The sequence below is a fragment of the Camarhynchus parvulus genome, chromosome 3 (genome assembly GCF_901933205.1).
Source record: "Camarhynchus parvulus chromosome 3, STF_HiC, whole genome shotgun sequence".
NCBI classification, from domain to species: Eukaryota; Metazoa; Chordata; class Aves; order Passeriformes; family Thraupidae; genus Camarhynchus; species Camarhynchus parvulus.
In genome coordinates, this window is record NC_044573.1 from 57,123,946 (window position 1) to 57,137,077 (window position 13,132).

Sequence of the window (13,132 nt, forward strand, 5' to 3'; positions counted from 1 at the left end):
TACCTTAGCTGTTCTAGTTGGTTTATATGATCCTTCACTTAAAAAAAGAAAAATATATTCTTCCTCTTCCCATTCAGGAGGGATTGGCTAAATGAGGGACAACATGAAGAACTCTACATCAAGTGTTTTGAGGGGACAAATACATGGTGTTATAGTGTTGTTTAGAGGGGCCCTGTGGATCACCCATCCCACTCCAAGGCCAGACTATGATCAGTGCTGGAGCAGGTCAGTGTGGATTTAGTCTGGTCAAGGCTTGGAAACCTCCAGGGATAGAGTTTCCTCCAGCTCTCAAAGCAACCTGTATCCAGGCTGCTCTATGCTCCAGGTGGGCATTTTGTTTCCTAATGGCCAAGCTGAACACTCATCTTGCTGCCATTGCCCCCTCTTGCACCTTCTGTTGCCACTGGGAAGAGTTTGGTTCTGAATGTCATTGTAGCTCTTGATCATGAAATCATAGGCTGCTGCTCAACTCCTTTGACCTCCTCTTCATCAGATGCTCAGATGCATGCTCAGATGCTCCTCTTCATCAGATTCATCAAGGTCAGCTCTTCAGCCTCTCCTCAGTGGTCCTGTGCACTAGAACCTTGATAGCCTTTCACTCAGGCTCCCTCCAGTTTCTTAACATCTTTCATGAGGTGGGTGGCCAAATTGTCCCACTTTCCACATCCTACTTGACTTCACCTATGAAATAATAACATGAGAAATTATCTCAAATGATTTTGAAGATGACTTTGTCTTATGATGTCACACTGAAGGTGACTTAGCTGATGATGTTGCTTTCAGAGAGTTGGCTTCAACTTGGAGCAGTCAGGAAGAAAGAAAGGCCTGAGAAAGAAAAGAAGGTGAAATGAAGAAGCAGATTAAGGCAAAAATACCACTCCAAGGAGTAGTGGAAAGGTTGGAAAGAAGACAGAGGACAAAAGCAAAGCTGAAAAAGAAGACATGACAAAGACCAAGGGAGCAGTATAGGAAATTACACCATAACACTTTTGTTACACTGTGATCCAGACAAATGTAGACTAATATGATCTACTTAGCAAATGGGGATGGGTCAAGTTTGAAATCATTTAAGCTAAGAAGTTTCATTCTCCAGAGAGGGAAAAGCCAATGGCAAAAACAGTCCTCCAAATAATTGTCTTGCTCTATATCATTGACCATGCTGCTCAGGAGCTTCATGATGACAGCCCTTGAAATATATCTTTCATTTATTTCAGTCCCTTTACAAGTCTGCAGGAGAATTACATTCCTGTTTTGGAGTGGAAGGTCCAAAATATCCTCTATTAGGGATTTTGTCTCAGCTTTCTGTGCTGCTCACTTGTACCAGCATACCCAAACTTGCCTCTGCCAGCTGACTGAGGAATGACTTAATAAGGGGAATGAATCTGGAATTTGAATTGGCCCTCCTGGAAATGCTATTTGAAGTCTTCCAAAACAATGAACAAATTGTCCATACAAGGACTTCCTCTAAAAATTACTTCATTGCATTGAGGGCAGTACACTATCCTCCCCACAACTCTGCAAACATCTGACTAACAGCAACTTGCTCAAGAGAAAATGAATAAGCAGAACTTCACTTTACACAAGAAGAACTATCACATTTTTGGACTTTTTCCTGGGTTCTGGAAAAAAAAAACACATGACAAAACCAAAGGAGTGAACAGCCCTGACATCACGAGGGTTGTCAGTGTACTCCAGACTAGATAATGTTTACAGAAAGATGAGGACTAAATTTCTATCCTGTCATATCTGTGCATGGTAAAGAAATGCCTTGGCAGGCAGGATCAGAAAGGGCTTTCATCATGTTCGCACCTTGCTGCTGTGCATATTTCCCTGGAGTTTTTGTAGTGCAGATGTATCCCAGAGTTTTGGAGGTAAAAGAGAACGAAATCCTCTCAGAAAATACAGTCTGGAAATAGCTTTCTCTTTTTATAGAAGCCAGAGCATTGTTTATTGATTCTTGCAGCCCAGAATGGCTCTACAACACTGCTATTTCCGTGGGATGTTGTGTTTGTGCGACCTGCCTTCAGTTGTTGTGCCGTGTTGCTATGTGCAAAGGCTGACAGCTGGTGTGTTTCCCTCCAAATTAGTGCCTGCCTTTCACTCTGGAGTGAAGTAATACCTAAACACAGGGCCAGATTCCAGCTCTCTATGGAAATGCCCCCAAAACAAGTGAAAATACTACCAAAACACATGCTTTGTACCCATTTCCTGATCAGTCACACGATACTTCCTCTTTCTATATGGAGTTCCCCACACACTCCCACATTAGTTCCTTTTTTTTTTTTTTTCCTTTTCTTAGCAGTCTAAATATTTCGCATTGTGAAAAGAATTCAGCATCTCAGCAGTTCCACATTTCTTGTAAGCTGGCCCCACAGAAGTGTCAGGATGCGAGCCATGCTCTGGATGATGGCATATAGCCTGGAAGCCTGCATTTCTTCCTGTGGAGCCAATTCAGACTAAAATGGGATTTTGAAATCTATTTCAAGATCTCCTGTGAAAAGAACAGTGTCTCACAAAACAGGACTTTTTTAAACTTGATAGCTGTAATATATTGATAAAATAGTTTTTAATCAGTTTAGCATTCTTAAATTGCTTAAAGAGCATTTGAATTGCCTCTTTGTTCCAAGTAAAAGTTCTCATGGTCCAGGACCTCATCTCCAGTAATGGTTCATGTTAGATACCATTCAGAGATGTCTCACAGTCTTTGACAGTGCTAGAACATCAGTTGGTGACCTAAAACAATAGCTGCAATTTCTTTTCTAAGTAATCGGTAAAGCAAAAGAAACATGGAAATAAATGAAATAATATTCTCAAAACACTCTTGATAAAGGCAAGTGAGTGAAAGCCCAAAGTTTAGCTACATTATATGGTTTTTTGTGAATTTGAATCTTATAGCTATGCTGCACACCGTGATCCATTGATAGTTTTGTAAAAAACTAAGTCATCCCCAACAGGGATTAGGACTTGAGAGACACTGTTAAAGGCACAAGATACTGAAAAATGCCCAGAGAAGTTTATGCCCTTTCCTGGCAGCCACAAATACGCTTATACAAAAAAGTGGGACCTGATGTATCAGTCTAATAATATTCTTCAATATTTAAAACCACCACATCTGAGAATAAAAATGTGTATAAAGAGAAAACACTCATTACATTAATGAAATGTTGGTTCTCACAGTTTCTAACCTTATAATAGACTTTCCCCCACTCCGAGAACAAAACACATTTTCTTGTTAAGCTGTTTTTAACAAATATGTTCACTAGCTCATTAGTCATTAGTCATTACTGTACATACAAGTACCTTTCAGTGAGCACAAATACTTGAACAGGAGTCATTTTATATTATTCTATGATTCAACTCACACAGCCAAAGTGGCTTGGAAGTTCACTAGCTGTGGTTGCAGCACATAAAGACAAACATACTTGAAACAATCAAAGCGAATGCTCTGGGGTTTCAGTACTTAACAGACCTTTCATCAGTGTGACCTGAGACTACATGAAAGAGTTGAAAGTTCTGTGTATGCTCCTCAACAGAGTTAAACAATCTAGAAAAATATGTATTAAATTAAATGCACAATCACACCTATATATATGTATATGTACATAATACTAAATATGAGAAAACTGTGGTCTGTAAAAAGTACTTCACAATGCTATCTCCAGACAAAGCTGAGCATACTTTACTGCCCTGTACAATCAATTTTGAAACAGATATACTGAAATCAAACTAGGATTAGGCAGATACAGAGTTACTACTCAACTGAATCTGGCATATGCAGATCACTGTGTATTTCATACTTCCATATGTCAAACACTGGCACTAACACTTTTTTTCCTTTCTGAGAAATGTCTTTCTGTGGCCCGTGTCTGCCACTAAGCACTAAGGAACTCAAAACTGTGGATCAGGTAAAAAACAGTGCTACTTTCAAATCTCATCAAACCTGGGAGAAGACAACATATGACTTTGATCCCAAGTCCAATAGTTGTGATTTAAACCACTCTTTTGAGTCAGTGAGTCTGGGTCAGTCACCAAAGGAGCAAAACTGCTGCCCGGTTTTGCTTTGTAGGAGGTGGGCTACATGTCCAATGAGTTGAGCATGGGATTGAAAGTCACAAGCCTCACAAACTGTTTATTCTATTTCAAGCTCATCATATGACAGTGACCCAAGTCATCCAACTTCCCCATCTCCTCATTCTTTAAAATGTCGCTGTTAATATTTGCCGGTTTGAAGGTTTAAAGGGCTCAGGATAAAAGCATGCATAAGGGAAAATCTTTGCTGAGTGAAAGTCATGAATAACAGCACTGGTCAGAGAGTTCCCTATAACTATAGAGAAATCCACAATGCTTTGCAAGCGACTAAATGCTGCCATTGGCAGCTAAATTATGCTTAGCCTTTCTGCATTCAAGCTTTACAGTTGCCCTCAGTGGTTCATCTGTACACTAGTGCTGAACACCAAAGGCAGAAGTCTTGTTTTCAATCTCCTATCTCATTGGACAATACTTTGCTTAATCTCTTATGTTTTAATTTCTTCACCTGGTACTTTATCTGTTTTTCTAAAGAACTCCACTGTCAACAAAATACAACCTGCTTAGTAATGTTTCCTATATTGCAGCAAGCTAAGACATGTTCACAACAAGTCAGAATTCCAGGACTTAATTTTTCTGATGCTCTAGTAAAAATATACAGAGATTGTTGAGTCTTTTCTCATGTATTTTCTTTTATAAAAAAATCCCTAAAATAAAATTCTATTGTGTTTTTAAGCCTGTCTTGTGTGAAAGATCAAGGCATTATATTCAGCTAGGCAGAGAGGTGTTGTGATAATCTCACTGAGGGTACAGCGATTAGTGTCACACTGCGAATTATGTACCAGCCACACTGCACTCACCAGCAATCCAATAAGATAGACCTGCTCTTCCCCTTTCCTACATGCAAGAATTTTCTAAAAAAAATTTCATATTATACGGTCCTGATGGGAGCACTACAGAAGTATCACAACTACTTGGAGCATGGCACACTTGCAAATCTGTATTCCTTTTTTTAAAAAAGTTTAAAATAACACTGCGGTGAAGGTATGTAAGATCAACAACACTATGCCTTGCCCACCAAGTGGGCTGGGACATGTCTGCCTCCAGCTTCAGCTGTGCCAGCTGAAGAGGCTGTGCCCAGCTGCTCATCACCTGGCTGACTAATGCAAGTCAGTGGGAGCTCCCACATGGAGATCTGCCAGCTGATCAAGGGTTGGTAACACCCACCATGTGGGTGCTGATGAGCAGATGCAGATGCATGGGGGTGCAGATGCCTTTGCTGAAGGCTGGAAGGGTCATATACTCACAGCCTGTGGTCCACTGCATGACTGTGCATGGGTGGGTGTCTGTGCTTGCCAAACCTGATTCTTATCCTTGAATTGGATGAAAATTTGGAGATAGTTAAATATGAGTTAAGAGGAAGAGGCAAGAAATGTCAGAGGAAAGGTTGTTGGACATGATATTCATAGCAGCAAATGCAAGAACTGTTGCACAGACAGCCAGGTTATATGTTCCAGCAGCTTCTCTTGGTCTTGAAGCCTAGTAAATCTATGGACAAAACACCTGAGCTTTTCTTTGTAGAGTCACACAAAGCAATTACAAAAATCTAAAGGCAATTTCTAGCAAAGTAAATAAAACCCATATCAAAGGTTTCCAATTTACTTTGGTAAAGGTGTTTAAAAAATGGACTAATTGGAACACTACAAAGAGGTTCAGAGTGCAGTGAATGACTGAACACGTTTGAAAATGGCATCTGGAAATGAAAAGAGAAATTAATGCTAGGAACGTTTGTGGCTTTTTCCTTCTGTGTCTGCCTATGAAACAGCTGTGGGATTTCTCTGTCTTACTGTAATACTCATTGTGGTTATTGTGTGCTGTGGGAAAAGCACTTTCCTGACATTTCCAACATGTTGGATGGTGGCAGGTGATGCTACCAGTTGCCAGTTCAATGTGAATATGCTTATACTACCTTCCTTCCCCACAAATCTAGATTCAGGTTCTTCCTGGAACAACAGCCTTTTAGGTTCCAGTGTTCCAAGTCCCTCATTTTTCACTGTGATGGGTGGCTCCTGCTGGGAAGTGAACCAGGGCTATAGTAATATCAGATATCTCCATGGCATTCCTCCAAGGTACAGCAAATGCCTGCAGTGCCTCCTCTGGCTCTTGCCATCCAAAACTGTCTGTTTACAATGCATGTAAACCTTACAAATAAGGTTGGCACATATGGAATAGATATTGCTGTACAGTAATCTTAATCCAGATACTAGCATGGGAGAAAGTTAGCTCTGCATTTCATTTTTGGTTCTGCCACAGATCTCCCTCAGGTGAGACACATTGTCTACCCTGTGGTTCAATTCCCACCTTTGTAAAATAGAACTAATATTTTCACATCTCTCTGAGATTATATCAGGCACAGTGCAAGGCAAGATAATGTCAATTAATTTCAAGAAAACTGGTATGTCTTGTATATCCACTGCAACACACAACCACACAGGGCTGCAGTTTAGCTGGAAAACAACACCTATAATCCAACCTTGAGGAGCACTATGGAGAGTTGTAACAATGTTACAAGTATTCTTTCAGGTCCATAACTAAACTAAGGTTGGGAATCTCTGGCTCTGGCTAACATGTATGGTGTTTACATTTGCCACAGGATTTTTTCTTTTATGTAAATATATATAGTTCAGGAATAAAATGACCAGCTCTCTCAGTGTACATTGACAAAATTACACTCTAAAGTGATTCCACATCTTTTACATGTAAAATTTCAGAAATAAGAAAAAAAAATCCGTAATTCAAATCAGCCTCTACTTATCTGTGGGTTTCAAGACCAAACTCCTTCAAATAAACAGTAGACACTGCCTGATTCAGGCCACAGATGCAGAGCTGCCTTCAGGGTGCTTATCTATCTCTTCTGACCAAGCAGGATACATTTGGTGATATGTGTCTAACTTGAGTACCAAAACCTAAGGAAAGTAAATATATTATGAATGAATATATAAATATTTTTACTCCATTTTGGACCAGTTACCTAGGGCAAAATTAACACTTCTTCCCTTTCTCTCTATCTTAGACTAGTCTACACTCAGAAACGCTGTAATAACCCCACATTTATCTGGGTTCTGCAAGGGACCTAATATCTTCTAAAATTATAAATCACTAAAAACAAATCACTATGGATAAAGCCCTATTCATCATGCATATTTTGCATTCTTCTGCCCAGGACACCTTTTAACACTTCTTGAAAGAAAATGTCCTACAAATAATAAGGAATATCAAAACTCAATGTGATGGCAAGAGACAGGATGGTATCACCAAGAGGAAAAGCATTGACACCTGGCAGTGTGTCTCTTCCTTTATCAGGCCTCTATTTTCACATTGCCAAGAATCGAACTTGTTTTGCGTTAGGACCCAGCTGAACTTCTCACCAGCAAAAATTCCTCTTTGACAAATTCTCTCACTATTTACATCATTTAGTACCTTGTCTCCAATGTTGCTGGAGGACTTACAGGCTTAAAGAGATCTTTTAAGATAATGAACTGATGATGATGACAATCATGATGATGGGGGCTTTGTACACACATAAAGGACATTGAGATATCATGATAGCCAACACCTAGTGGAACACTGGATGAAGAGATAAGAGAAAAAGAGATGACCCCATAGCTAGGTTCGTTCAACATTTATATTTCAGCACATCTATTTCATGCAAGACGTGCAAGGAAACTTGTTCAGATTATGCCCTTGTCAGAAAATGCATAAATGCCCTTCTGCTATTATCCTTTAAAAACTAGTTTTGGAAGAAAAAGTCTGAGCGCAGGAGTCAGCTGACAGTGTAGGCTTACACTGTTCATTCTGGAGCTCCTCACATAAGGCTGCCTTGTGACCAAAGGAAGCCAGCAGACTGAACTCACAGCATTACTAAGAATGTTCGTTTTTCTCATGACTCGTTTTTCATCACTTTTCCATCATATGTTTTCACCTCCTTTTCCATATTAGCACTATTCAGTTCTGCCAAGACCGGATCCTGTGCAGTCACAGCACATTAAATTTCATAATATCAATAATGAATTTAAGTATCTGTCATCCAGTGCAGTTTTATGAGGACTCTAAGCTAGACCAAACACAATATTGCAAAGACTTTTACTAACCTTGGGGTGGCACACTCCCAGGAAGACACGCTCAGAGGAAGGCATACAAACACGGGTTTTCTGCAGTCTCTCTGACTGCTACAGGCTGAAATACCTGCAACATTTACTCATAAAGTCACAGTGACAACAACTGCCTCAGACTCAAATCCATGTGCTGGGACTAAAATGGAGCTGAGGGCACTGTTTATCAGCTATTTTAACTAGAGGTCAGTTCATCTAAAGAATGCTGTAATTTTCCACTGGTTTCTACAAGGATGGGAATTACTTTTTTTTCCGCAGCACAACCCTGCATCACTCTGTGATCCTGTGAGCATAATCCCTTGGCACTAAAGCCTCTTACTGACAATGCAGTAAACCTGCTCTGTAAGCATCAGAAAAGGGAAATAAAAGATGTTCCAAATTTGTATTTCACAAAATATGACACTGAAATCAATTAGATGTTTCCAGATCAATAGGGAATAAGTCAGTCAATAAACCTCCTGTCAACACAATGTCTAGAAGACCTGTTGACAGCATTTGAAAGCTCCTGATTTAAAATCTCTGTTGGGGTTGTTATTAAAGCTGTTACTCAGTTACTTATCTGTTTGCAGACACCATTTGTGGGGTCAGCATGAAGGTCTTGACTGAAAGTTTTGGCTGTTGCACATAAAACTTAATTACAAGGTCAGAGACTTTTGTTCAGGATTTACAGGAAGAAAATAAAAGCTTCTGAAATTTTGCTTCAGAGGACAGATGCTGTTAAGGAGTGCCATTGTCTTCTATAGTTGGGGGCTGTGTCATTCCTGCAGTTCAAACCCTGAACTTCATTTAATTAACCCAAAGCCAAATACTGCTAAAAATATTTGTAGAATTTGAAGAAGTTTCCTTCCAGAGTCAGCCAAGTAATTCTAGGAACTTGCTGTATCCTAAGGTCTTGATTTAGCAAGATAAGTAAGCAGGAATTCATTTATTCAGCATTGAATTCATTGCCACACTGAAGTTCAGAAGCTATCAGAGAATTGAATTCCTGAAGGATTGAGGCACTGATTTCCAAATCAGACAATGAGGACCACTACAGAATCAGAAGGGAGCTCACCGGTTCATGTGGGCGGCTGAAGCCTCTGACCTTCCTGAAGGGCAAGAGGGAGAAGTTTCTGTGTGCCCTAAAAGCAGTGTCAGGCAGGACTAACACCTGCCTGCCCACCACAGAGGAATAAGCCCTCCAAACAGCGAGGCTTTTTTAGGAAGATGAATTTACACAGCTCAACTACTGCTGAATGTGCTTTGAAGTGCTTTGAGCAATACAGGCCCACGCTAGCCATGAGCTGCTGTTTGTTCTATAAGATAAATCAATTCACATCTCTCCTGGCTTTACTTCAGGTATGTCCTAATCTCTGAGTCAGCAGGACCCTGGGGTGACCCATACCAGTAAACCAGCATGTTTTGTCGGCTCTGCCCTCTGCCTAAGTGTCCCATGGTTCCAGCAGAGTCTGTGTTTTTCTGCGTCTCTCACAGCCTGGATGCGGGGCTGTTTTGAACGCTGTCATGGTGAAGAGCTTGATGAGCAACTGTTTACCTAGTGCTACTTTTGCATGGAATACATGTACTTGGCAGAGCCAAATGTTTCACATTAGGTTACAAATCAAATCTGTTCTCTTCCTTCTCGCTATTGAGCAGCAGTTCCTGGAGTTTTCTGGTACAAATAGAACAGTATCATGCCACTTGGAAGTGCAGTATAAGATTGTCAGAAGGTGAGTATGTGCCCAAAGTTCATGCAGGTCAGCCCAGGTTACTGGGTTAGCCGGTCACTTATCATTATCTAATATTGCAATATGACACGAGAAGGAAAAAACAGGCAACTACTCAGGGATATGCTTCAACCCATCCCTGGCTTACAGGGATTTGTGGTACAGGAACATTTCAGGTCAGACATGCTGCCTGTGTAGTTAAATCTTGGGTGTTTTTTTCCTACTGATTTTTCCATCCGTTCTTTAACTCACCCATTCTTTTGGAGTGTGCACATCCTGGGGCAAAGAGTTTTATTAACTTTTAGTATTCTGTTTGTGGAGTTCCCCTTTCCCTTTTATTTTCAGCATTTACCTTCTTCTTTATTATTATTCATTTTGCTTTGAAAAACTCTTAATTTAGAATTTCAGGGCAGTTTATAATTTTTTTAGGCTGAGGTAGAAGAGTAACATGAGTGTGGAACATCACTGTGATTCTTTGATTCTTTATCTGTATTTATTTTTCAGCTGTACATCCCTAAGCCATTGTCTATACAAATTTTTGATGCAATTTATTGAGATATTCTGAGGCTTTCCTGTAAGACTTGGCATCTGAGAAATGGGATCTTTGATTACTTGTTCCTTTCTTGTGCTCTCTCATGCCTTTTAACTCTTGAGGCTTGTTGCCGTCATTGTAAGGAAAAGTTTACAAATGCAACTTTGGACATCCCGGGCTTTGGAGAACCCAGTTCATCAGCTTAAAGCGCTGCATTAACTTTAACTAATAAAATAATAATAATTCGTCCCTTGGGCGGCATTCCTCCCTTCCGCGCTAAGAACATCGCGCTACGAGGCACAGCGGGCACGGGGAGGGGGTCAGGGCCGTGCCGGGTGCGGGAGCCGGCAGGTGGGTGCCGCACGGAGGGACAGGACAGCGGCTTCCCGCGGCGGGGCGCGGCCGGGGTGCGCGGCGCCGGCCCGGGCGGCGGCGGGCGGCGGGGGAGCGGTGCCGCGCGGCCGGGGGGCGCCGCCGGGGCGCTGCCGGCGGAAGGCGCAGGGTGCCAGGTCGGAGCGGGGCGGCGGTCCCGCCCCGGCGCTATCCGGCTGCCGGGGAAGCCCGGCCGAGCCGCTGCCCCGAGCCCCCCGCGGGCAGCAGCAACAGCCCCCGCCCCGCCGCTGCCCGTGCCGGACGGGAGGGAGGGGGCGCAGGAGCCGCGCCGTGGGTGCGCGGCCGCTCGCACCGCGCCCTGGCCGGGGGAGCGTGGGCAGCGCCAGCTTCCGTGGGGCAGGGCCGGCCGCGGCCGGCAGGTCCCCCCCCGCCCCGCTCCGCCCGTGCGTGTGTTTGTGTGCGCGCTGATTACAGTAATTTTGAGGGTGATGTTGCAACGGGGCAGAGTGTGCGGGGCGGCCCGTGCTGAACTTTATAACGCTCCCGCATGTCAGCCGCCCTCGATAGCGCGTCCATAAAGGGGTCAGCGGGAGCGCCGGCCGGCCTCGCCGCCCTCGCCGCCTCCCTCCTGCCTGCGGGCCGCCCGGCCAGGAAGGGGAGTTATTCGGGATTGCAGCAGCGGCCGGGAGCGGGAGCCCAGGCACAGCCTCCGCGCCGCCGCGCCGCGCTCGGGGTCCCGGCAGGCAGCAAGATGAGGGGCAAAGAGGAGAAGTCGTCACTGAAAGGTGGGTTCACCGCTCCGCCCTGGCAGGAGAACTGTTCTCCACGGGGAAAAGAACCCTCTCGGCAGCGGGGTCCCCGTTCGGCGATGCACCGGGGGATGATACAGGCGGGTGGGTGCGGGGGATAGCTGAGGCAGCGCTTGGCACGAACAGAGGCCAGGTGACTTGGCGAGAGCAGCGGAATCCCTGCAAAAAGAGCGACGCAGAGCGGGGGCGAGGGCGCTGGTGTAGCCGGCTGGAGCGGGGGCGCTTGCGGGCGGCGTGGGGGGCCGCGGCTGAGCCGGCAGGACGGCAGTGGGTGTCAGCCTCTGGCAAGCTGTGCAGAACTGCGGGTGCGTTGTGCCGGAGGCTGCCCGGGGGCTGGGAGCCGCTTGCCTCTGTGCACAGCCGGCAGGAACGTGCCGGGGGTCATCGTCTTGTAGCCTGGAGATGCCAGCAGGCAGAGGGACAGGGGACGGGGACTCTGGTGACCCTCCAAACTGTGGATCTCGAGTGGTTTTTAACAGCAGTACTCTGAAAACAGTACGAAGGGACAGAGACAACTGTCTGCGTCTCTTTCAATCTATCGAGCGGGGTTTTTTGAGGATAGTTTTAAATCCCAAACTTTATTGTGGAATTTTATTTTTGTTTTTTTTTTTTTTTTTTTTTTGCTCTCCACTTACATTAATGAGAGTGGCAATCTCTGTGTGCAACAGAGTGAGGAAAGCCACGAGTGGGAGAACCCAGAGCCCCGCCAGCTGTAGTCCACATTTCCTTGCTGCTCCCGTCGCCGCTTCCTTCCCTGGCGCCGGCTCCCTTCCACTTCCCCGAACCGGGACGGCGGGGCCGGCCAAGGGCCCCTTGCTCCGGGAAGGCCACCGGAGGCTTGGAGCCGGCAGTCCTCCCTCTTTGCTTTTTCCCTATAACGCCTCTGTAGCGCTTTTGAAAGACGTGTGCCCAACTCACAGGGGTCTCTCTCTTCTCCGGGTCATCCATCTTGCCGTTCAAGGTGAGCTGCTGCCTGTGGCGGCTGCCGTGCTGCGGTGCTTGCCATCCCCCCGAGACGGAGGCTGCAGGCAGCTGCCAAGGGATGCCACCCAGCGGCCGGCAGTGGTTGTGGGGGGAGGCAGCGGCACCGGGTACAGAGAAAAAAAATAAAGAGTAAAAAGAGTAAAAAGGTCTCCGGGCGGGGGGAGGACGGGGGCAGGTTGCAGCTGGAGCCGCTGGCCGCAACCCAGCGCCCTTCGTTCAGACAGCGAGGCGAAACAGGCGCATGAATAACACCCCGTCGGGTGGAAACTTCCAGCCGCCTGTAGGGAGCAGGAGCTCGGCACCCCCCTGACCCGTGCCAGGGCTGCGGGCGGGGATGCGCCCCGGCGGGGGAGCCTGGCGGCAGGCCGTGGTCCTTCCCGCGTCCCCCGGGAGGAGGGCTCCGGCTGCATCCTTTCACCTTGGGCGCCGTGCATGCACCAGCGCTCCTGGTGTGCCCCCGGCGCGCCCGTAGGGAAGCGACTGAGCCATTAAATCCCGGGTACACGGTGTTCCCAAATGACCGTGTACAGTAAAAACAAAATCTGCAGAGCGGGGCTGTTTCCCTTTCTC

At 45.2% G+C, this 13,132-nt stretch overlaps 1 protein-coding gene across 2 annotated transcripts in view; it reads left to right on the plus strand.

The window, feature by feature from the left end:
* Positions 1-13,132, plus strand: part of SGK1 (serum/glucocorticoid regulated kinase 1) — a 70,308-nt gene that overhangs the window by 50,850 nt on the left and 6,326 nt on the right. The window contains exon 1 of one of the 2 annotated variants that reach the window (XM_030945509.1): positions 11,212-11,554. The exons of the other annotated variant lie outside the window; for it this stretch is intronic. Within the exon in view, the coding sequence (XP_030801369.1) occupies positions 11,317-11,554 (238 nt within the window). The 5' untranslated portion in view covers positions 11,212-11,316. Of the gene's footprint in view, positions 1-11,211; positions 11,555-13,132 lie in introns of those variants that run through there. 2 annotated transcript variants of the gene reach the window in all.